This window comes from Scatophagus argus, chromosome 13 (genome assembly GCF_020382885.2).
Source record: "Scatophagus argus isolate fScaArg1 chromosome 13, fScaArg1.pri, whole genome shotgun sequence".
NCBI lineage: Eukaryota > Metazoa > Chordata > Actinopteri > Scatophagidae > Scatophagus > Scatophagus argus.
The window spans coordinates 14,020,779-14,043,175 of NC_058505.1; the positions used below are offsets into that span (position 1 = coordinate 14,020,779).

Here is a 22,397-nt window from a genome sequence, read left to right on the forward strand (position 1 = left end):
GTGGGCGGCTGAGAAAGATGAACAAAAGAAGCAGAGAAGAGAGATGAGGAGCAGCGCACTGCCAGTGAGGATTTGATTGGGTGGGTGGGTGGCGGTGGTTAAGGGGGGGTGTTGGGTGTTGAAAAAGGATCTTTCCTCAAAGCCTCTCTAAGATATTCCTGGAGCGAGTTAGGGTTTCATTTGGCTTGCAGTCCTACACAGAGTGCTTGTATCGTACTGGGAGCTAAAACCATTTAATATTAATACGACTGCACTGATATTCTCTGGGTTTTATGACAGATAATAGTCAGATCTTCTAAATCTGTGCAGTGTGAGTGCACATGGTTGAACTCCTCGGGTCAACAAAGCATCATTAGCATGTCCGAGGCGTTTCGTTAGTACCCATTTCTCTCCTTAGCAGCTGCTAGTCTGCGGAATCGCTCAACTCGTGTGTGCATGCGGGTGTATGCGCATCTGTGTTTATGTGCGCATGTTCAGTATAAACAAAGGAGGAAGCGAACAGAAGGTTTCATCGACAACAACAAAACACCAAAAGTGTGTGTGTGTGTGTGTGCCATGCAGGATGTGCATCAGTCTGATGATTGAGGAAATCTCCATCAGCATCTTGCTTTCGGAGAGTATTTGTGTGCATCTGTGTGGAGTGTGTTTGTGTGGCGTGTTTGTATGCAATTGCATAAACACGGTGTCAGAGTGATGAGATGTTCTCTCCATCCATCTGTTCTGCTGGCACTTACATCTTCAGAGGGCGACAATAGAGGAGAGATAGAAAGAGAGAGAGAGAGAGAGCAAAAGAAGGACAGAGATAAACACTTGAAGAGATTCTATGATAATGTTGGTTTTGTCTGTCAGTCAAAAGAACAGTAACACACTCTCAGGTCACCTGTGGAGCGCTGAGGCTCCATTCTGATGTGATCTTTTAACATGTCTGAGAGTTTCCAAGTATTTCTGAGAGGATGCGCAAGCGTGTAGCTGCAGAGTGTCTTCCTGTGGATGTGGTTATGAGAGTGTGCAGGTTTGTCTTTGTGGACATATGCATTGTGTGTCTGTGAGAGAGATCTCATTGTTCTGTTCCTCCTTATCTGCTGTCTCCGTGGAGTGCCCGTGCTGGTTCTCCCCTTAGCAATGTGACCCGGCCGCGATACAACACGCCCTCGTCTCCGCAGATAACAGACCACCCTAAAAATACCCTTCTTTCTACCACTCTTAACACTCTTCCCCTCTGTTCTCCTCACCTCCTCTGGCTCACTGTATCCTCCAGAGTCTCCCTAGCCAGGAGTGAGCTCTGCCAAACTAAAATACCTGTGGGCGCTTCCTAATGTCACAGAGGTCCTGTAATTCTATATTTTCCCCACGTTTCGTCTTCTACTACTCACTTTGTTTGAGGCCGCGGATGTTACAGTGTGGACTTGAACGGCAGAAGTGCAACTCAGACAGTTTGTTACATCACAAGTTTTCTTAAAATTTTCCACAATAATTCCTCCCCCTCCCTGCAGCTACTTCAGTCACCCACACTCTGGACACACAGGGCAGATGGGATGTAGGAGGAGACAGTGAGGACAAAATCTGCTGGGCTCACATAATTATACATCAAGTAATTTACCATAACTCTTCAATAAAATATTGAAGAGTGCGTTGTTTTCCATGCCTCACGGGTTTGACAGTCTGGAACAATGCTAATTATGATAAACTAGAGATTTTTTTGAAGATCATGCAACAGCCAAGTGCTTTGAGAGCTTTCTCATTTCTCTGCTGCCTCCCTCACTGCCTAAGTGATTGTAAGAATACTGACAATGACCCTTTTGGTAGTTTTGAGGAAGTTTCTTGCTAATTTAAAATGGTTTTATTCTAAGACCCTTTGCCACATTTGACGTTTGGGGTGAGAAGGCTGTCGTTTTTGTTCTTTTGTGTGTGCCTATGCGTGTGTGTGTGCATCTTTGCCTTTCTGTTGGTCCAAACCCACGCAAGTGACCAGGGGGGACCTTGAGTGGGTGGACAACTCAATGGTGATCCCCTCTTTTAACCCGCCCCCCTTTCCCTTCCCTCTTTTTCTGCCCTCCGTCCACCAGGAGTCCAAAAAGAGGGAGGAGAGGGGCCCAGGAGGAGAAAAACTCAAAACCAGCCTCAAGCAAATAGACTGGCCCAACTTTTTGCCAGAATAACAGCATAATATGAAAATGTTATTTGAATGTTTGCCTTTGATCATGAAGTGGCAGCTTGTGTAAACATGAGACAAAGCATGAGGGGCTGGAAGGAGCTTCTTGTAGTTGATTAATGGATTAATGAGTAAACATCAACCAACTACTAATTTGATGAAGGGACTAACTGTTAAAGCTAATCAATCAGTTTTTGTATTGAAATTGGTTAAATGACGATGTCTGTGAAAGTCGCTCACAGTGACGAAGCAGAAGAGAATTATTAACTCTGCATTTGCACTCAGCTCTAGGCAACGTTTTGAACGAATGCTAATGAGGCTCAGCGTCTGCTCGATGTGTAACAGGAAAGTGTTGGCTAACACATAAGCCAATTGAGTTGATAAGGTAATAATTTGTCAATGTTGTGTTCACAGCTTGTTACGCTGACCAAAGCGGCCAAAAAAAAAATAAAAAATCAATTAACTAATTTTTGCTGCTTTCCTCCAGAGTATCTGCAGAAAATCAATTCAGTAACTTGTGATATGCATTTTCTGGTATGAATTATTTTTCAGAGTGAATCATTTAGGATTGTATTTATTAATCTAAACATTCATTAAAGCTGGGGTCGCCAAAGTCGGAAACCCACAGTAGAGAAACTAGATTTTTAAAGTGCCACACTGCCTCCCCTCCAAGCCAAACCTCTGAAACGCATGACCAAGCACTGCAATGTAGTTCCAGCTCAGAGTCAGCTCAGTCCAGTTCTCGATGTTCAGCAAGCTCTCTTAGCTCTTGTACTTTAATGAACATATTAATAAACACTGAACAATTAACCACAATCATACAGACACAGGCAAAGTAGCTCTCACAACGTACCTCAGTCTGAAAAGACTACCTGGCCCCACCACTGTTCACTGCTGTCTCACTGTGTCTGAAACCTTCCAATGATTTTCCAAGATGTCATTTTCAAATTGTCCAAGAAATATCCCAATTTCAGCGATCTTCATTTAAGAAGCTGGAACTGATTTCTTGACACTTAAAAAACTATACAAATCCTCAACAGAAGTGTTGTGATTACAACAAAATTATTTCTGATAAGTTTTCTGTTGATCAGATAATCAGTTATTGGATTAATTGCTTCAGCTCTAAAATTATGAATCATATGAGTGAAAAAACAAAAAAAAAGAATCAATAATGAGAAATATAATTTGAAGTAGGGCTGTAATCACAGGAAGGTGTGTGTCTGTGTTTGTGTTATTGTGTGTTTCACTGAGGAAGATGATAACAGACTGTGTTTTACAGAGGATTAGCAGGGATTAGGCTGTGAAACAGACGACTGCCCAGTTTATCACGCTACCTTTCGCTTTATCAGTAGTCAACAGGTCACGCAAACATAAGCACAAACAGGAAGGGGAATATGTCAAACTGCCCCTAAACGTGTGAAAACTTTATCACACACCATGTTCGTGACATTATTTTGAATAGTATTGGAAGGATGTTTAGGAGACTCCTAAAGTATTGCTTTGGTACAGTTAAATTTACAGCTTCTCTGTTGCTGGGCGACTTTGGTGTCCAGCAGTCCCTTCTGTTGATATGACAGATATTCAGATTGTGAAGGACATTCCCTTCTCTTCCATCACGTCTTGCCTGACATCTATCTATTAGTGGCCCATACCAACAGTGCCCCCTACAGACAAAGGCAGCAAAATCTGCCGGACACCATCAGACGTGGCATGAGATTGTGTGATGTGCTAAATTAAGATGTGTGGGCCTGGCTGGCAAGTGGGAGGACAGAAGAGGTTTCAAGGAGGACGCAAGTCATCACAAGAACATGATGAGTCATGATCTCTGAAGTTGTCACAAGATGACAAAGCTCATAACCGTAAAACTAATTTAGGCTTCCTAAATCAAACAAGGTGATGTCAAAAACAATACTGACGTACAATTACATAAGCCTATAATATAATATAATATAATATAATATAATATAATATAATATAATATAATATAATATAATATAATATAATATAATATAATATAATATAATCCTTTTAACAGTTTTTCCCATAGAAAGATATATATATTCTAAATTATAAATACAAAAGCAGGACTAAATGGTTAATTCAGCTCATGTATTTCCTGTCAAAGATGCATTCTTTTTAAGGTTGAAAAATTCCTATGAAGCTGTGTCACTCTGCACCCAACAGGAGATGAAAAATTAACACTGACATATACACACCTATTAATCACAGCTAGTTCAGCTCACTCGACTGGCACCACGGCCTCCATGTTCTGACAGCGGTCATCTGCATTTCTGAAGTGCCCTCGAGCAAGACACACTGAATCCCCATCAGCTACAGTTGCCCCAGTCATACGGGCCGTCACACTCTCCAATTCACTGTGAATAGGGCAACAAAAAATACATTTCTCCTTCAGGAATCAGCTGAAGATCACTTTGCATAGTGCACAGAAAGATCATTTGGCAACAATTTGGTTTTAGTGTGTTGCCTGGCAAAATATCCAGACACAATCACATATTATGTAGTGTAAATGGTAAATTCATGAATTTATCCACAAATGCTGCTTTCACAGTATTTTACTGTAAAAGAGGTGTTGATTTTTACAACTAGTCATTCACAACTTGTATGTGTAGTTTTTGAGATGTACAATGTGGTTTAAAACATGAAGATGATGCACCTATCTAGGTCAGCTTAGTGAGATTTGGAGTTGTCAGCTTTCTGCAGACTAAATAGGTCATGCTAAGGAGGAAGGGGGGTTTTGACAAGCCTCTCATACTCCATCGGTTCTCACCACAAAACAATCTCAACATTGCTGATTATGTAAAACTGACTCCACCTTTAAGACATGTTAAATTATGACAATGTATATTAGAGTCACTTACGTCCAGACTAGAAAATATATGAAGCAAGATATGAAGGCAATACTTTCTGTAACAAGTTTAATTGAAGCATAATTACATATGCATATGCACTGAGAGCTAAGTACAAAGCAATATGCTGTAGCTTTGGAGAAATCTAAATAAAGTGAAGAGAGTGTGATGATTAGAATCTGCTGTGTTGTATATTAAGAACTTTACAGCATGATTATTAACCCAGAAAGCATAAATATGTATGAGAGCCCTAGGAGGCAATATGAACTGGATGCATCAGTGCACCAGTACCACAGTGATACTCTCACTGGCATACATGCCCACGTGAAGAAATCCACGTGTCACATAATAGCACAGCAGAGGCTTAATTTATGATCAAAGTGCAATCTCTGCAACTTTTGTTGCCATGATGCAATAGTGTGCTTCCTGTCCTCAATTTAGGAGCCACAGGTTACAAAATGAGCAGTACCATAAGTATATATATATGCCCAGATGTAATGTACGTAGTACGTTTTGGTTCTTCGCACTGTGAACATGACTCCCACAGGTACGATGACTGTGACAACCGTCCTCCTCTTCGTCGTGCTGGGCCTGCTCAGTCCAGCTCCAGCTGCCTGTAAGTTTTTTGTTTTTTTATTTTTTCACATTTGACTGCTGGTCAAACAGATTCAAATACAACAGACATTATATTAAACTGAACCCATCAATTAATAATGTGCTTTGTGTGCAGTAGGGTCCCATATGGGCAAAGCCTGTTGTACGAGATACACAAGGAAGCCAGTACCCTTCCAGCGCATAAAAGGCTACAGAGAACAAACCACCCTCGAAAACTGTCGCATCGAGGCGATCATGTAAGACTGTATCCTACAAAACCTTTATGATATGGTTCATGAAAAATATTCAAAAGACTCCAGCAATTGTTCACTGGAGAACATTTTCTTCACTTAAAAATAAGCCATTTCATCTAGTCCTCATCAACATTTGCTGTCAAACTCTGAAACAGGGAACTGTTTACTCAGCTCTGTATCATCATAAATTATGTTTATAAATCATTCGTACACGAGGTGTCTCGTCTTTAAGACTGACATAATCCAATGTAGCTGAGTATCAAACCTCAACTCTATTCTTTGAGTACAAAACAAAACGCATCAAATCGTGCCAAGTGCAAAAAGTTGCTGTGATTTTTTTTGATCGGATTTTTCATGACATAAATCGTTATTTAATAATTTTCGATTTTATTTTATTTAATTTAAGGTTCCTGCAAGACTACATTTTCTTATCATAAAATGACATTGAATATGGATGATTTTATCAATGTTGTTTTTCCCTCAGAATAATAATTTGTCGTAGTATCTGTACTGGAAGTCAAGTATCAAACAGGCAAAATTATTAAAATTATGTCTATGCCGTACACTATAATATTGGTTTTCTATGTGTGTCTGATAATGTGTCTCACTTTTCTAGTTTCTACACAGTTAAAAAGAATGAGATATGCGCCACTCGGAAAGATAAGTGGGTGAGGACAATTCTGGAATTGCTGAGGTATGAGACTCACATTCACTTTTTAATACAAACCAGTTTCAGTTTGGAAACGAGTCTCAAAATCATGACAAGCTCTGTCTGTGAACAGGGTAATCTTTCGTTTTGGGGGCATTGTGAGTAAAATTTCCTCTCTTCTATATAGTTCAAAACTGAAGAAGATGTCAAAAGACGGCTCTGCCCCAGGTGAAAGGACAGGACATTTCTTCAGTACCACAGAGACGTTCACAAACAGCACGGAAAGCTACTATTAGCAGAATCCAGGTATTCGCCTCTGAGCTTTGGAAGTGAATAATTTGTGTAACAGAAATGTGAATTTGAAGGAATGTTTGAGAGAAATTTCACCTACTATAATTCAGTCATGTTAGGGATATTATCTCTGAAGAAGTTAAGAAATGCTTTTTGCTTTTACTTGCTATACATGAGCAGCCTTGTCCGAATACTCCACATAATCAAGACTTAAGGGGAAGCTGAGAAGAACGGCTTTTGGAATATTGAGCTTATATGCTTAGCCGCTTAGCAAATGTTTGCGTGAATGTTTCTGTTTTTTTGTAATCTACCCCATCTTTTGTGACTGTGCTGTTTTATCCCCTATTATGAATCTCCTGTGAAATCAGGCTAATGTGTTAAAATGTGCCAACTGCAATTCTCATGAATCAATAAATATATTTCACATAAACTCAACATTGTTGTCCACAGTTATTTAAGACTAGATCATTGTCTCACTATTATGTCATGTGTCAATGTGACCATAGCTGTCTTACTGTTTAAATGAATTTTAAAAAGTGATTCAAGGGCAATATGTGCTTTGAGCTTAAATATACCCTGGAAGATATTTTTAAGTTTATAAGTAACATGCAATTATGTGTCTCAGCTTTAACAGCTTTAACTGTTTAGACTGTTGCTCTGCAAAGAGCATGTGTTCGTGGCGTGACATGTGCGCCTGCCTGGTGTACTTGCAAAGGGATGCTTCCAGCACATCTGGCAGGTGTCACAAAACTTTTCGTTGAGCTGCCCTGCCCCTCCCCCTCCCCCTGAGCTCATGCGAATGCATGACAGGACTGACAGGGAGGAAGCCTCATATGCTATTTCAGAACAGCACCCTAAGGGGTTGGCACTCCAGTCAGGCAAGGTGACTCCCTCAATGACACACTCTTCTCAACCAAACTGTCCTGAAGTAATTTTGCATCTCCACTAGATGGCAGAATCGTTCAACAAAAAAAAACTTTGCCTCTGTCAGCTACATCATGATATCCTTAAAGTGAGCTGTCTTTGATTTGCAATATCAGCCAATAACAGCAACACATATGGATTGTAGACAAGAGTATTTATTTTGTTTACAGCAAACAACAGACATTACAGAAGCTTTTTGTATCATTGCATCTCTGTTAAGCCCTATGTTAACTAAGACACAGGCAGGAAAACATGAGGGAAAAGGAAAGACAAATAAATAGTGCCAATAATAAATATTAAATATTACACAGTAACATTAGAATGCATTTTAAATTAATTCTAGACAAGTGGCTAGAGATATTCGTGGTGGTGGACAGAGGTTTCTAAGGGCTAGGGGTTTTCCTGGCAGAAAGGTGGGTAGCGTTCTTTGCTTTGCGGGCCTGCCTGTAAAGCACACAAAGAAGAAATCACAGTTAAAATAACAATTTGTGTTGTTCCTAAGTATATGTGATGCATCATGTATCAAATACATCATGTATACTGGAGACTGACTAAGATGACAAAAGCCTACTCACTCTAGCTCCATGATTTTCTCAAACACCCAGTCCTGCTTAAAGTGGCTGCAGACTTCACCCTCTGTGGTCTCAAATCTGGGTGGAAACACAAGAAAACATCAATCACAAGCTCCACGTCCGTTTTCATCCAGAAATTGTAATTTCAGCTATTTAACACTTTTGATCGTCACTGTTTAATAAAATAAAGAGGTGATTCTTACACAACAGCGCGAACACATGGGAGTTTCTTCCTCTGGATCCTGTAGCCCAAGATGGGAGCAGTGATGTTCTTGATACTGACCTCAGTGCAGCACTCAACTATCTTCATTTCTGTTTTTCAGTAAAACAAACAGGGAATGGCTGTTATGATCACAGGTCTCTTTCATTTCCAACATCAAATCTGAAAAAATATACATGGTGTTGGCCAGCATTTTTATAAGACGTCAATTTAAATGTGCACAAATTCTTATGTGAACTCCAGCTGTCCTGGAGCAGGGGAGCAGTGTCATGTGATGCAGGAGCTTTACAGAACACTTACCAAAAGCCGTCGCTGCCATTGCCAGAACCCCGGCCAGGAGAGCCAGGCATGCCAGTCTTCTGATGCACAGCTGCATGGTTACTGCGTGAGATGTTCCAGAGGTTCTTTGCAGAAGGTGACTGACGATCTGGCAGATGGAGACGACTTATCTCCTCAGATCAGACCTCTGGGTTTTATACCATAAAAACAGGAACCAAGGAAAATTGACCGGATGAATTGTCCCTTAGACATTTCTACAGTGTGTCTGTGTCAGAGGGGTGTGGGGTGAGGGGGACGCCTTTGGGTGATGCTTTAGACTACCATTTCCTTTTTTTTTTTTTTTTTAATGATTTCATCACAACCATGACTGACAGACTAAGAAATTCACTTAATTTGAGGCAATTGAGCAGTCATTCTTAAGAGCTCACTTTTGTTACTTTTATCTGTTAGTAACAAACAACTAACTATTAAATTAAATACGACTAGCAAACTAATAAACTCGCTTGAAAGTCCTAATATAGTACATTTTCAGCAGGTTTATCCAGTGAAGTTTAAAACACCATAGCTATATTCGGTTTTTAAAACTATAAACTATAGTAAAAGTTTTTTCTGGCTGAGGTGGAAAAGTTGGTTTATTGGTAAAAGAATAAAGGAACAAAGTACAATTGAAACAGACTTGGCAAAGAAAAAAAAAAGACTTGCATGAAGCATGTGGCTTTAAACGTTCACTGAAGCTTCTGCCCCAGTGAAGAGATGAGAAATAGCAGACAAAAATGTGGAGTGACAGAGAGACATTTTAACACATGAAAGAAACATAAAGGTTATAGTTACATTGAGTTTTGTCTGTTTTTGTTCCACTGTTTCATATTTGCCAGGCTCTGTTTTAATTCCATCATCTTGTTGCACCTTCTTCTTCTGCATTTGTTTAATGGCACCTGACTGGAAAAGAACCAACCTTTTTTCATCTTTTTTTTTTTTTGTTAATTCTGTTGGAGCTACATTTGGATGTAAACCTGTCTGTCTATGTCTACCTGTCTGTAGATGTTAGCTTTGTGACTGATTGGCATCCTGCACAGGTTGTTCCCAGCTACTGACACAAAGCATGCTGGGATACATTCCAGTGTCCTGAACAAGGTAAGCTAAAACAGAGAACAGATAAACACACTGAATGGGTGGACAGGCATTGTATTACTTAACAGTCATGTTCTGTATTAATTTGGCTGGTTAACTGTAGTATTAATGTTGTTTTAAGTGATTGCATTTAGGTTTGAGTCCTGCTGATTTCAGCAATAAGAGCAGAATCATGTGCTGGTCATTCTGCCCAGCATGTCATCATTTTTTTTCTGTCCCTCCTCTTTCTCTGGTGATGACTGTTGTGGTCAGTGCATGGAAAAGAAAGGAGGAAGGAAGGAGATCCTAAGGCTTTCAACCACAAATTTCGGTTCATCCTCCACCCAAATTTGGTCCTTTGTCAGTCATTTTAGTTACAAGTCTCAACGTTGAGATTTGTGACTAAAACTAAAATGATTTCCATAATTCAGACAGTATAACTGCTTCAAGTTTTTTGCAGAAGAAATGTATTCTTTGATATACTGAATATCAAACTCGAGCACTGACTAAGTGCGGTGTGTTTTTTCACTGCAGGTTACTTCCTGCTAAAAGAGTTCAAACAAAGCTGTGAGTTATGTCCCACAAGACACAAGTTTAAAAGCAAATTAGTTAGATCTGTCTGGTTTTTGTTTGTTTTTGGTAATTATTCATACATTTTTGAAGGTTTTCATTAAAGTTACATAAATATATATCACAAATATTGACTTTTAAATTCACTTTTCTTAACTGCATTACCTACAAATGTCCAGCATGGTATTCACTTCCATTGTGGACTCGCATTAATGGATAATGCTATACCTGACACTACCTGAGGACTCTGTGTGTGTGCATGGGTGTGTGTGTGGGTGTGTGTGTGGGTGTGTGTTTGTGTGTGTGTGTGTGTGTGCGTGGGTGTGTGGGTGTTGTGGAACCTTTTACACCCATGTTGACAGTTCAGAACAGCCATGCAGCCCACGTGAGTGCTGGCTCATACTCGACTGCAGGGATGCATCATCTGGAGGTTCAGTTCAGTTCAGTTTGAGTAGCCTTGGTCAATCAAGTTTGAGTGGGCTTTAGTCACTTGCATATGCATATACATGTACACATAATCAGCTGGTATGCCCATGTTGGTCAGGATTTTGACCTGTTATTTCATTATAGAGGCATGTGGACTGATGACCAGGATAAATGGCATCCTCTGGCCATTGTAGTTCAGGCGTTTTGTTTGGTTAGCAGCAAACAAGCCACTGGCCATATCTGGTATATCAAACCTTTGGCGTATCCTGTCAGCACACAAGCTAACGCGAGGGCCCAAAACACAGGCTGCTGCTCCCAGAGGCTAAATTGTTGTCAAACACTCTTCCTATTATCTCTCTCTCTCTCTCTCTCTCTCTGTCTCTCTCTCTCTCTGTCTTTCTCTAGGGTAAACAAAAATCAGTCACCATAATGATAGCCACCATAATGGCCATCGCTACTGATGGCCATTATAAAAGGCAAACTGAGTGTAGAAAGACAGTGCTGACAGCTGCAGCAACTCAGCAGCGAAGCTTTCTGTGTGAGCAGCACACACATGTGAAAGGCAGCAGTTTAGTGAGGTAGCCATCACATAGTGGTAGAAGGAGATGTCACAGGTTGTATATTATAATGGTATGCAGCCTACTTTGTCACGTAAGCAGCATTCCAACCCCTACGACAGATGCTGTAATATTGTAACAGTATACTGTAACAGAACCATTACTGATAATTTCTAAGTGAATGATTGATTGATTAAAAATGGTTTTGTTTTTTTAAAGTTAATTCACAGTAATAAAGGACACCAAAATGCTAACAACTTGCCATTGTGTTGCTGAGTTTTGATGCCAAGTCTTGGCACACACTTCTTGGGGTGAAAGAGCTGTGTCAAAGACTCAAAGTAAAACCAATATTTTACTTGGTTTATATCTGACCAAACTGCCATTTCAAATGCTGCATTCATTGCAAAATGACTATCTTTAATTTGTGTTTTCTATTAATGTGCTTAATGATATCATAATTACATTTGAGATACGAGCCACAATAACATGAAGAGTGACATATGCCTCCACTTTTCATAAAATGATCATAAAAAGTATTTTGTCTAGATACCCCTCAAAGCATATAGTTTTGTAGACCGTTAGTAGTGCCAGCTGACACTGGACTACGCAGGCATGACCTTTACTGGATTTGCTGCTCTTGATGGAGACGTTAAAATTCCTTGTCAATGAAAAGCAGAAGCGATTTCTCAAAATGAGGAAGGAAGCATGAATGGTGATATTGGTTTTACTGAAATGAAGATTAAATTGCAAAACACTTTCCGATTTGGGTTTGGAAGACAAAGTTCTCCTTTTTCATGTAGCTCATTCACAAGTTTTTATCTTATATCAAGGTTGTTAATCTAACAAATTAGCTCAGACTGGGTCAGATGGATCATGACTTTGCTCGTATCATTATCTTTACAGGCTCCAGCTTACTGCCAAATGATAGAACAATGCAGTACAATACTTGAACTAGTGAATCATTGCCCTGCAGACCTTAGCACTCTGTGGCACAACTAACGGATATATCAGCAAGTCAGTAACAGACTGCCACTGTGAAGGAACCACATTGAATCAACTACACATAATGCACCCATTAAAAAAATTCCCCTGACGTTGTTTTTTTTTTTCAAAGCGATGGCGTAACAGTTCTATCAGTGCTTACTGACTGTAACAGAGACATGGCGGCTGCAGGAAAGTTGATTTCCTCAGTTCAGTTTGTTGTTCACTTTTTTTCTATTTTAGTACAATCTAGTTTTGCTACCGCATTGGTTCTCTTAAGTGATGATTCACCATATGTTCTGCCTATGACATAAAACAGTTATAAAAAATAGTTATGAGCTAGCACCATTTCCATAGCTTTGCCTCATTTGAATAAGAGAGACTAATTCACAAAAGTGATCCACTTTTTGTTCAAACTGGAGATGAAGATAGGAAGGTGCCGAAGACCAATAAGAGTAACATACAAACTACTACTTAATCAATATTACACCAACACAAATTTAAGCACAAAACAAATGTTAGCAACTACTCTACTATCACACTACTTTTTCTGGCTCTGTGCAGGCAACAGCCATGGCTGCAGGTATTATGTTTCATCCATACACCCATCCTATTCTTGAGAATGTGATCTCTTGAGGGGATTGCATCAAATTTGGCGTAACTGTTCCCTTGGATTAAAGGATGAAATAATTGGATTTTAGTAGTCAAAGGTTGAGGGTCAGTGTGACTGTGACAAATTTTTAGCCCTAAGTCATACACTAACTGACAACATCTTAGAGAAATGTCTAATAGGATAAAATGATGACATTTCATATCCAAAAGGTCAAAGGTAAACTTCACTTTGACATCATGTTTTCTGTCCATTATGCAACACTGTAACTCTGGAACAGAACAGCAGATTGTCAGATACTGAATGGGTGACGCTAATGTTGGGTGTCCACCTTGAAACTTTGAGGATTGTATGGATCTTCTGTGTGTGAAGCATCCACATGCTTCTTTGCAGCAACATCCATATTTGAATCATTGTAGTCAACCACAAGATCATTGGTTTACTTTATATCTAGCTTAACCATGTGACAAAGCTCTGTATCACTCACTACATATATTATATGATTATGGACGGAAATGGTTGTAAACTGCAACTTTATTGGTACGCAGAGGCATACAACTGCAAGGCAGTAATAGTAGACATTCCTGACAGACTAGAGTCATAATTCTCATGGCCACTTGAGGAACAAATGTTGTTTTGGGCATTTGAATAAATGACAAATGCTTGTTTGTCTTGTCACAGTCAAAAGAAGTAAAACACCCTTAATTAAAATCAACCTTCACAGTCTCACACCTTTACTTTGTAATTGTAGATGATTTTGTTAGCCACATAAGGCTTACCTTGAATTCAGATGAAGAATCCACTGTGTCCTGGGATGGTTCCTGAGTTCCTCAGTCAGGTAGTGGTGATCAGTATCTCTCAGGCTCTTAGACAGAGATCAAAGATGGAAAAAACAGCCTACAAAAGGTACAGTACACAGTACAGTAATTACTCCCATTATTCATTTTCACTGTATGAATATTAAATGACAAAGACAATGCACTAGGTGCTATTCCAGCATGAATGACTAAACCAACACGCCACTAGACAGTCATTTCAAATTTAACATCTCCGTCTCTCAAAAATGAAAGCTTTTTGTCACATACATATTGCTTTTTCCCATTTCTGTCACATGAAACAAACCTAACACTACCTAGTTAGCTAACATTGTGATAACCTTGCAACAGCAATAGAAAAAATAAAAATGATAAATTTGTAAAAACATGATTAATTTGGATCCTCCTAAAAATCTTTTCCTGAACCTCAAAAACACAATACACTCGGTCCCAGTTAATTCTGACATCAAATAAAATAGCAACTAACAACTCTTTGTCACCAACTTGCATTCATCTTGAACATTTCTTTGCCTTATATTGACAGACATTAGTACCCATGCTGGAACCCTGGAATATTGGATATTCAGGAAAACTGCAACTCTTGCATTTAAAATAAACTTTCTTTTCTTTCTTCTTCTTTCTTTCTTAAAAATGCATTCAGGTTGCACTTGTATTTCCGAATTCTTGGTGTGGTTACAGTGACTGTGAAGGTTCTCTTTACAGGTTCTCTTATTTTACTGAAGATAAGTATGAAGTTAATTAAGTACTCAGACATTATTTCAGTGGTTCATAGTCTTTTTGATGTGTGAATAAGGATCCTCGTTACTTCAAAGTCCACATCATGTTGTGTCAGGAATTAGCTGTTTGAGTGATAACTCTTAGTGTGCATAAGGGCTGTAGGCTGCAATGAATGAATAACTGGGACACATTCCAAGTCAAAACTTTCAAATGAGGCAAGTGACTATGCTGCTTTTCCCCTCATACATGAAAGAACTGGTACACACAAACCATGTGTGTTTCAGTGGAAAAGAGCAACATGGTTTGTTGTGTCCGTCCATGTTTTGCATCTGTCTTTGTGTGTATAACCTTGAATGCACCTGCATATGCCGTGATACCAACACAAGAGTATGTACTTTCGTACCCTGCACACACTGTGGTTGCAAAAATGAGTGTGATGGCAGCTCAGCTGACCTCAAAAGACTGTAGAGAGAGCTACTGTTTAAGAAAGAGAGACTAAATACTGTTTGAATGAACCCTGACCCATGTAGTTATATAAAAAGGCTTGTATCTGAAAACAATCCCTGGTGTCTACACTCTACCTATCCCTGAGCAAGACACTGATGCCCACATTGCTCTTGATGGCTCGTCCACTGGTGTGTGAGTATTTGTATGAACAATTATGATGAGACGGTCGCACCTTGCGTGGTATCTTCTGTCACCAGTGTGTGTATGTGTATGTGAACATGTGAATTTTGGCTCTTTGAGTGCTTTGAGTGGTCAGACAGATTACAAAAGCGATATATAACTATTGTCCAAAGATTCCAACAAGTTATAAGCAGGTATGTTTTCATTTGTACCAAACCTAGCAAACAGAAAAGAAGAAAAGAATTGGCTGCTTTGTCATCCATATATGATATTAATGCCTAGTCAAAAACCGCCCGGAAAACAGTTCTGTAATTTACAATGGACGTAGTAAAGCAGATAAAGTGTTTCACTCATGGATATCATTTTCACTGACCATAAAGGTCCTGACATTACAAGTAAAGGTGGTACATTTTCCACATAATAATTTAAATTCAAAATATTATAATATTACGTGTAAAGACCACATCCTCCTGCAGTGGAAAATGTCTTTACACCCTTAGACCACATAAGTGAGTGGAGGGGCTAAGACCGCAGTGGTAAGCTGCTGTAACAGGAAATTTCTACTCTGCTTTCCATCCAGTACCTGTGGGTGCAGAGCGCTCATCTTGCAAGTGGCTTAAATGAATGCGTTGACTGTGTTGGTGTGCTTTAAAAGGGCTTGCAGTGCAGACTACCCATTATACCTGTTTTAGTCACAGACACACAATGACAAGACTCGCCTTTGTCTCGCTTTTCCTTGTAGCTATCGTGGTGTCCGGAGCCTTGGCTCAAGGTAAGAGCGTTAAGAAAATTTATTAGCATTATTATTATTATGAAGAGTTTTGTTCATTTATGTATTGCAAATAGAATGTGGAAAAGATGATGACAATAATAATGAATTCTTGTGTCTTTATTCAAAGGTGGGATAGGCAGTTGTTGTAGAACTACTTCAAAAACGCAAGTCCACCGTGACAGCCTGAAGAGTTACTACAGACAGTCTCGATCACAATGCCCGATCGATGCAGTGGTGTAAGTCGTCCAGTCTGTTCAAAGTTGGATTTATGTGTATAGTTTAGAACATGTATACTGTGATGCATTGTACTTACAACAATAATTTCTGAGCTTTGATCAATCATCGTTTTCAAAAATGTTGTGATTTCTTACTGGATGTGTGCTTCCTGTGTTGTCATTTTCAATAGATTTACTACTCTGAAAGACAAACGAATCTGCTCTGACCTCACCAAAGTGTGGACTCTGACCAGCATGGCCTACCTAGATGGAAAGAACTGGCAAAAACAACGTTCAAACATACACCGCTGATACAACGTCCACCTGCACACAAAATGACTGCACTATTGAAACTAAATTCAGAAGTTCCCAGTTTCTCTTCAGCTGTTAGAATTCAACATGAATTCAACTATGAATGTTTTCTTTTCCTGTAAAATACTTACCTCACCCCAGTGAAATGACGATATTTCTATGATTTTTGCCTTTTTAATGTATAATTTTCAATTATGTGATGTTCAGTTAATATTCTATATGTAAATATTTGAATAATGTGTTACTTTCATTACATAGTGAGTGATATTAATAAAAAAAATCATGATGTAACAGCTAAGCTTTCCTTATCTTAACTCTCTAAAAAGAAGACTGCAAAACACAGGTATTCACGGTGGTAACAAAACTTGCAGTTGGGTCTATGAGCAGTGCCGTTCTTAGTAGAGTTATGGGGGATTCTTCAATTCAAGAGGGTCCAAACAATTTCAATAAGACTATAAGAAAGTGAGCACAGAGCCGGGTAGAGGAAGTATTCGGAGCCTTTAACAAGTAAAAGTAGGAACACCAGACTGTAATAATGCAAAAAATGTCACACAGAATAAAGTCTTGTGTGAGTGTGAAGGTACTACGTGCATTAACACAATTAATAAAGTGTACCCGTTTTAGAAACTGTTTGGAAGTTTAATTTAAGTATTAGCATTGCCAAAGTCCATGATTTGGACGTAATTCGTAAAGCAACTAGTAACTGTCACTGTCAAATGGAAGTAAAAGTACAAAGAGGAAAGAGAAAGAGAAATTGGATATACTAAGTTCACAAGTACCTAATATGTGTACTTAAGTAATTTCAAAACAGAAAGTATTTACATCAATGAAATACTGTTATCTCATAACACAACATATTTATTTCCTGTAAAAATGTTATACTGTTTAATTTTATCAACAACTGTATATGAAGGAGAAGTGCAGTATGTGCTGGATACATACATATCTAACACATACACATACAGACACAAGAAAACATTTTGAAATTCAAAAGCATATTTAAAGAGATATAACAGTGTCGCTAGCTGTTAGGTCAGATCTATTTTAAGAGCTGTTCTCCAACCACAGACAACCACATGGTACTCTAATGAAACATACTTAAAATCACTAAATGAAATGCAAGCTCCAACGCAAGGAAATTTCCTCCAAGCTCATCCTCAAGACCATGAGTGAGTCATTCTTCACAGTACTCAATAATTTTTGCCTTTTTCTGGTTGGCGCCATGCTCCATCTGCCCTCACTGTAATAATGTGATATGGTGGGCTTCAGTTTAGCCACGTGGAAGCTTTGGGGGCTTTCAGTTAACATGTTTCCATCATTTGGCGGAGCGAACACAATGATGTGTGATTTTCAAAAAAAATGTACGAACCATACGTACAAACCTTGCGTGGGCAGAGAGAGAAAGTACAGCTCGGTTTCTTGTGCTACAGCTGGGGGAAGTTTGAGGGGCTGAGAGCGGAGAGTGTTTGAGGTTATTGCTCGAACCGCAGTGCAACGGGTTTTCCCTGTCCTTGTCATACGTTAGTGGCCCACCCTTGTTGCCACTTGAATGACTAGGGGGTTGAATGCATGAATGCAAAAGTAAATTACAACTTAGATTATAAAAATAAGTGGAACTACAAATGCGAGTGTACTGTGTGATATAAATGTATGGGGATAAAAACCACGGGTGTTAAGGCCTGTGTTCTCGTCTTGACAGCGCTTGCTGTCATTATAGGTGATAGTGTTGCTGTGTTTGAATCAGAATCAGAATACTTTATTGATCCCTGGGGGAAATTGGGTTAGCAAAGGATTGTGGGTCTTCCTGAGCTCTGCTTTGAACTGTGTTTCTGTCTTTATGTGTGTGTGTGCGTGTGTGTGTGCGTGTGTGTTGATGTGGTAAGAAGATGACAGTAAAGATCTTCCCATGCCCCAGTGTGTTCAGGTCACACTGATGTCATGTGGAGTGGAGGGAAGCCGTTTGAGATTGAACTTTCCTCCTGATTTGTTAGCGACAGAAGGTGCCTCCAGCGCTCCTACATGTACAACACACACATATACATACACTTGGCCTGACTTTATCTGTCCAGAATGCCCTTATACTGTGTCCACATGTGTCTTCAGATCAACTTAATACTATACCATGTTGGAATGGTCTGAAATCCTCTAATGACCTTTTAGGGAAACACTGTCCATTATGTATTGATTTTATTTATCAGATGAAATGAAAATGCAGACATGTTTGCTCATTTAAATTAGATATTTTTCAACTTTAAGGACTTGCAAATCATGGGAAACTTCCTCTTTTTTTGTGTGCTTTGACACAATATAGGATTCAGTGGCAGGTTGGCCTCTCCTCCCCAGCTGAAGACAGCAGCAGGCAATGAGCCAGTTAGACGGAGAATGAAGATAAGAAGTTGCAATACCAAAAACAAAGCAAGAATTCAGTGAAATACACCCACATCTTGGCACAACCCAGCACCCCTGAATGTACCACATAGCCAGATTTTCACACACACGTGCATGTCACACAGACACGCAGCAACACACATCTGCAGCTCTTCAGACAGGTCCATGTCCCAGACAGAGCACAGGAGAGAGACGGAGACAGCCATGTAACCTGGTGGCTATGTTATTGGCTGAGGGCTATCAAAGGCTGATGCCCTGAAACTCCAACTTAGCAAAATAATAATAACAATAACAATAAGAGAATTACACGTACACACATTTCTAGTGGGTCGTAGTCGATGACCTTTTTGGATTCATTACTGCAAGTGACACATTTCACATACAAACAGGAATTCATTATTGATATAAACATTTTAATGCAGTGTTAACTATTCTTATAAATCAATATTTTCTTGTCTGTTTTCACTCACAGCTGTATCTATGTGTGTATATTTCTGTCATATGTTTTGAGTGTTACATGACTGCTTAAACATGTAGTCACATTGTTTGTAAATTTCTTAGAAGAGAGGAAACAGTCTAAACACACACACACACACACATATGCCTCGTCTAAACTTTCAGGATGTGGTGATTGTGGCAGCATGGCCCCCCCATAGTTTCAAGTAAAACCAAACACACCCCGGACACAAATATCACATGTACCATCAACTACCCCACTCCAGACTCAGACACAAATGTTCAAGCCTTTAGTACTTTATAACTGTTTATGAACTTTAAAAAAAGAAAAAAAGAAAAAAAAGGACTGTTGTTAGCACTATCGCCTCACAACGAGAGGGTTCCGTGTTCCAATCCCAGTCTGGGCCCTTCTGTGTTCTCCCTGTGCCAGTGTGGGTTTTCCCCAGATACTCCGGCTTCCTCCCACAGTCCCAAAAACATGCACATTAGGTTAATTGGCTACTCTACATTGCCCCTAGGTGTGAGTGTGAGAGTGTGTGTCAGCCCTCCGATTGACTGGCGACCAGTCCAGGGTGAACCCCGCCTCTCACCTGTAGTCAGCTGGGATAGGCTCCAATCCCCCCTCGACCCTGACGGATAAGCGGAATAGAAAATGGATGGATGAATGGATGGCTACTCTATGTTGGCCCTAGTTGTGAGTGTGTGTGATTGTCTGTCTTTGTCTGCCGGCCCTGCGATTGACTGGCGACCAGTCCAGAGTGAACCCTGCCTCTGGTTCACAGTCAGCTGGGATAGATCATGTGCCTTTGTTTGTTCAAATGTTTTTTACTTTTTGTTTATACCCATTTGTTACACCTAACCCCTATGTCTGTGATGTTCACCTACGTCTAAATGTGTTATCTCTGTTCAGCTGTGTGTCTGTGTGGGTTTCCTTCCTGGACATAAAGTAAAGATAAACACAGTGAGTGCTTCTGAGAGCCAGTCAAATCGCTTGTATATGTTAATGTATATCAGTTCTGTATGTTCAGTTTATTCAAAACCACAACACACAGTTTGTGTGCTTTATTGGTAAACTTTATTGGTAGCTGACAGGAAAAAGGTAAACATTTTATGACAACAAATTATAGTTATGATATCTTTAAATATTTATTGCAGAACTAATCATCAAGTAGAAGCGTGCTTTGTTTCAGGTTTGTTATTGCAATATGGCAGGACAAGCTCCTCTGGACACAGCAATGTTTGCTGACTGTGGTTACTTTGCTGTCTTGTCATTCCTCAGTTACGTCTTCTTTGCCAGTTCCTCAGTTCCCTGTACTTTTTCCTCTGCCGCCTCCTTCCTTTTCTGCTTGTCTTCTGTTGCGGGTTTTTTGATGCAATGGCCGCTGCTGGTGTGATGTCGATCCTTGATATATCCTCATTCTGTCCTGCCTTTTGCAGTGCCTTTTTTTTGTCCTCATCCACCTTCAGAATGGCTTTCGTCGCCCATTCACTGGTGGGGTTAGAGCAAATTCTCCTTCCAGCTGCCGTATAAAATCTGGAATTAAAGGTGATCTGTTAATGGCGTCAAAAGTCTGTTTACCTTTGTTTTAAATTACATTCTGACAAATGGTTTCATAGTTGATCTATGTTAGAACAAAAACAAGTTTCGCGCACTCAGCATTAGTGGAATCTAGCCATGCAGATTGTTTGATTTGCATGAAAAATTAGCATTTAAAAAAACATAACAGCGGCACCTTTCGCACTTTCTGAAAGGGTCTCTGTTGTATAATCCACAGTTTTTGTTTTTGTTTTTTTTGCCAGCTGAAAGTAGTTCCACTGAAAACTTCATTGACAGTTTTTTGATTATCCGAACGACTGGGACACTTCATGGAAAGAGATGCTGCTGGTACTTTTTTTAATCTGAAATTTTCCAGTGCTCTGACGAGTAAAGATGAAATTTCAGATGACTCTATTACATTGTTGTGTTGGCAGCAATCTCATGTATAATATACTACAATACAATACACTGTCTGAAAATCTGGACAAATAAAACCAAAACTGTCTGCATGGATACATACCCCTAGACGTAAATGATGCTCATTTAATATATTTATTTTGTGATTTGGGAGAACCCACACTTGTGTAAAGGTGATGTCATTTATTTCAGAGTACATGTGGATATAAGTTGAGATGCTGAGTGTGAAACTGCAGGACCACTTACATTACGGCTGCGACTGGGCAGATGCCTTCAGACTGAGTGGTGTAATTCACAATTTTTTTTAATGGGGCTCTGGTGTCGGACCACCCAGGACAACAGGTTGCCACTGGTCCATGGGCTAAATGAGACAAGAAAGAAAGAAAGATTAGAGAGCCTCCATTTTACCCTGCCAAAGAGTCAGATTATACACTTCATACATCATAAGTTTGGTATTTTTCTTTGTGGTACTCACTTGCATGGACCAATGTCATCCATGTGGTCAAGCAGAGAAGAATGGCTGACACCAGGTTGAAATTCATCTTCACAATTATGCCTTGGCTTCGTCCTTCAGTTGCTGAGTGTAATATCTCAGCACAAGCTTATCTGAATTGCCGAATCACTCGCAGATAATAATCTGCTGTTTGTTTGCGTGAGCACTTATCAGAGCGTTCAACAGTCCTGCACACACAGCAGCCGTGGTGTATACATTTACAGCCTTACCAATTAGTGAAGCTCTCTCCGTCTTTGTGATCATTCAAATTTTTATCTCAGCTCTTATAAGAGAGAGCCCTTCCGCCACCCTCCCCCCCATGACTCCCCTAGACCGTCACCATGGAGAACAGTCAGTGTGGTCGCAAAGTGGGGAGAGGAAAGAGTGAGTTTACCTTTTACAAGCCAGTGATGACAGACAGACCATTCACCACATTCCTACCCACAATACACATTTTGTAGCAGTTGTAGCATCACTCAAAAGCTCTTGACATCTGACATCTGAACACATACACACACAGGCAGTAAACACTTTCCTTTACGCTCACTCTGAAAGCCACACTTATAGTATG

The 22,397-nt window shown here is 39.7% G+C and overlaps 3 protein-coding genes across 4 annotated transcripts; 2 read left to right on the forward strand and 1 right to left on the reverse strand.

Annotated features, from left to right (window-relative positions):
• The first annotated feature begins 5,487 nt into the window (after positions 1 to 5,487).
• On the forward strand, positions 5,488 to 7,242 carry LOC124070052 (C-C motif chemokine 20-like). Of its 2 annotated transcripts, none has more exons than XM_046409678.1 (4): positions 5,488 to 5,635; positions 5,750 to 5,870; positions 6,484 to 6,561; positions 6,704 to 7,242. In XM_046409678.1, the coding sequence occupies exons 1-4, from the start codon at positions 5,554 to 5,556 to the stop codon at positions 6,810 to 6,812; spliced, it is 390 nt and encodes a 129-aa protein (XP_046265634.1). In that variant the 5' UTR covers positions 5,488 to 5,553; the 3' UTR covers positions 6,813 to 7,242. The 2 variants fall into 2 exon arrangements, with proteins under 2 accessions (XP_046265634.1, XP_046265635.1); XM_046409679.1 differs by having other exon boundaries at positions 5,489 to 5,635; positions 5,753 to 5,870.
• Positions 7,243 to 15,800: 8,558 nt separating this feature from the next.
• On the forward strand, positions 15,801 to 16,828 carry LOC124069538 (monocyte chemotactic protein 1B-like). The gene is made up of 3 exons (XM_046408774.1): positions 15,801 to 16,008; positions 16,136 to 16,244; positions 16,415 to 16,828. The coding sequence occupies exons 1-3, from the start codon at positions 15,942 to 15,944 to the stop codon at positions 16,533 to 16,535; spliced, it is 297 nt and encodes a 98-aa protein (XP_046264730.1). The 5' UTR covers positions 15,801 to 15,941; the 3' UTR covers positions 16,536 to 16,828.
• A 3,607-nt stretch (positions 16,829 to 20,435) lies between these two features.
• LOC124069528 (C-C motif chemokine 8-like) lies at positions 20,436 to 22,101 on the reverse strand. Its single transcript, XM_046408758.1, has 3 exons — positions 21,809 to 22,101; positions 21,580 to 21,694; positions 20,436 to 20,913 (listed from the first exon to the last, which is right to left on the reverse strand). Exons 1-3 carry the CDS (start codon positions 21,873 to 21,875, stop codon positions 20,655 to 20,657), a joined length of 441 nt encoding a protein of 146 aa, XP_046264714.1. The 5' UTR covers positions 21,876 to 22,101; the 3' UTR covers positions 20,436 to 20,654.
• Positions 22,102 to 22,397: the final 296 nt, after the last annotated feature.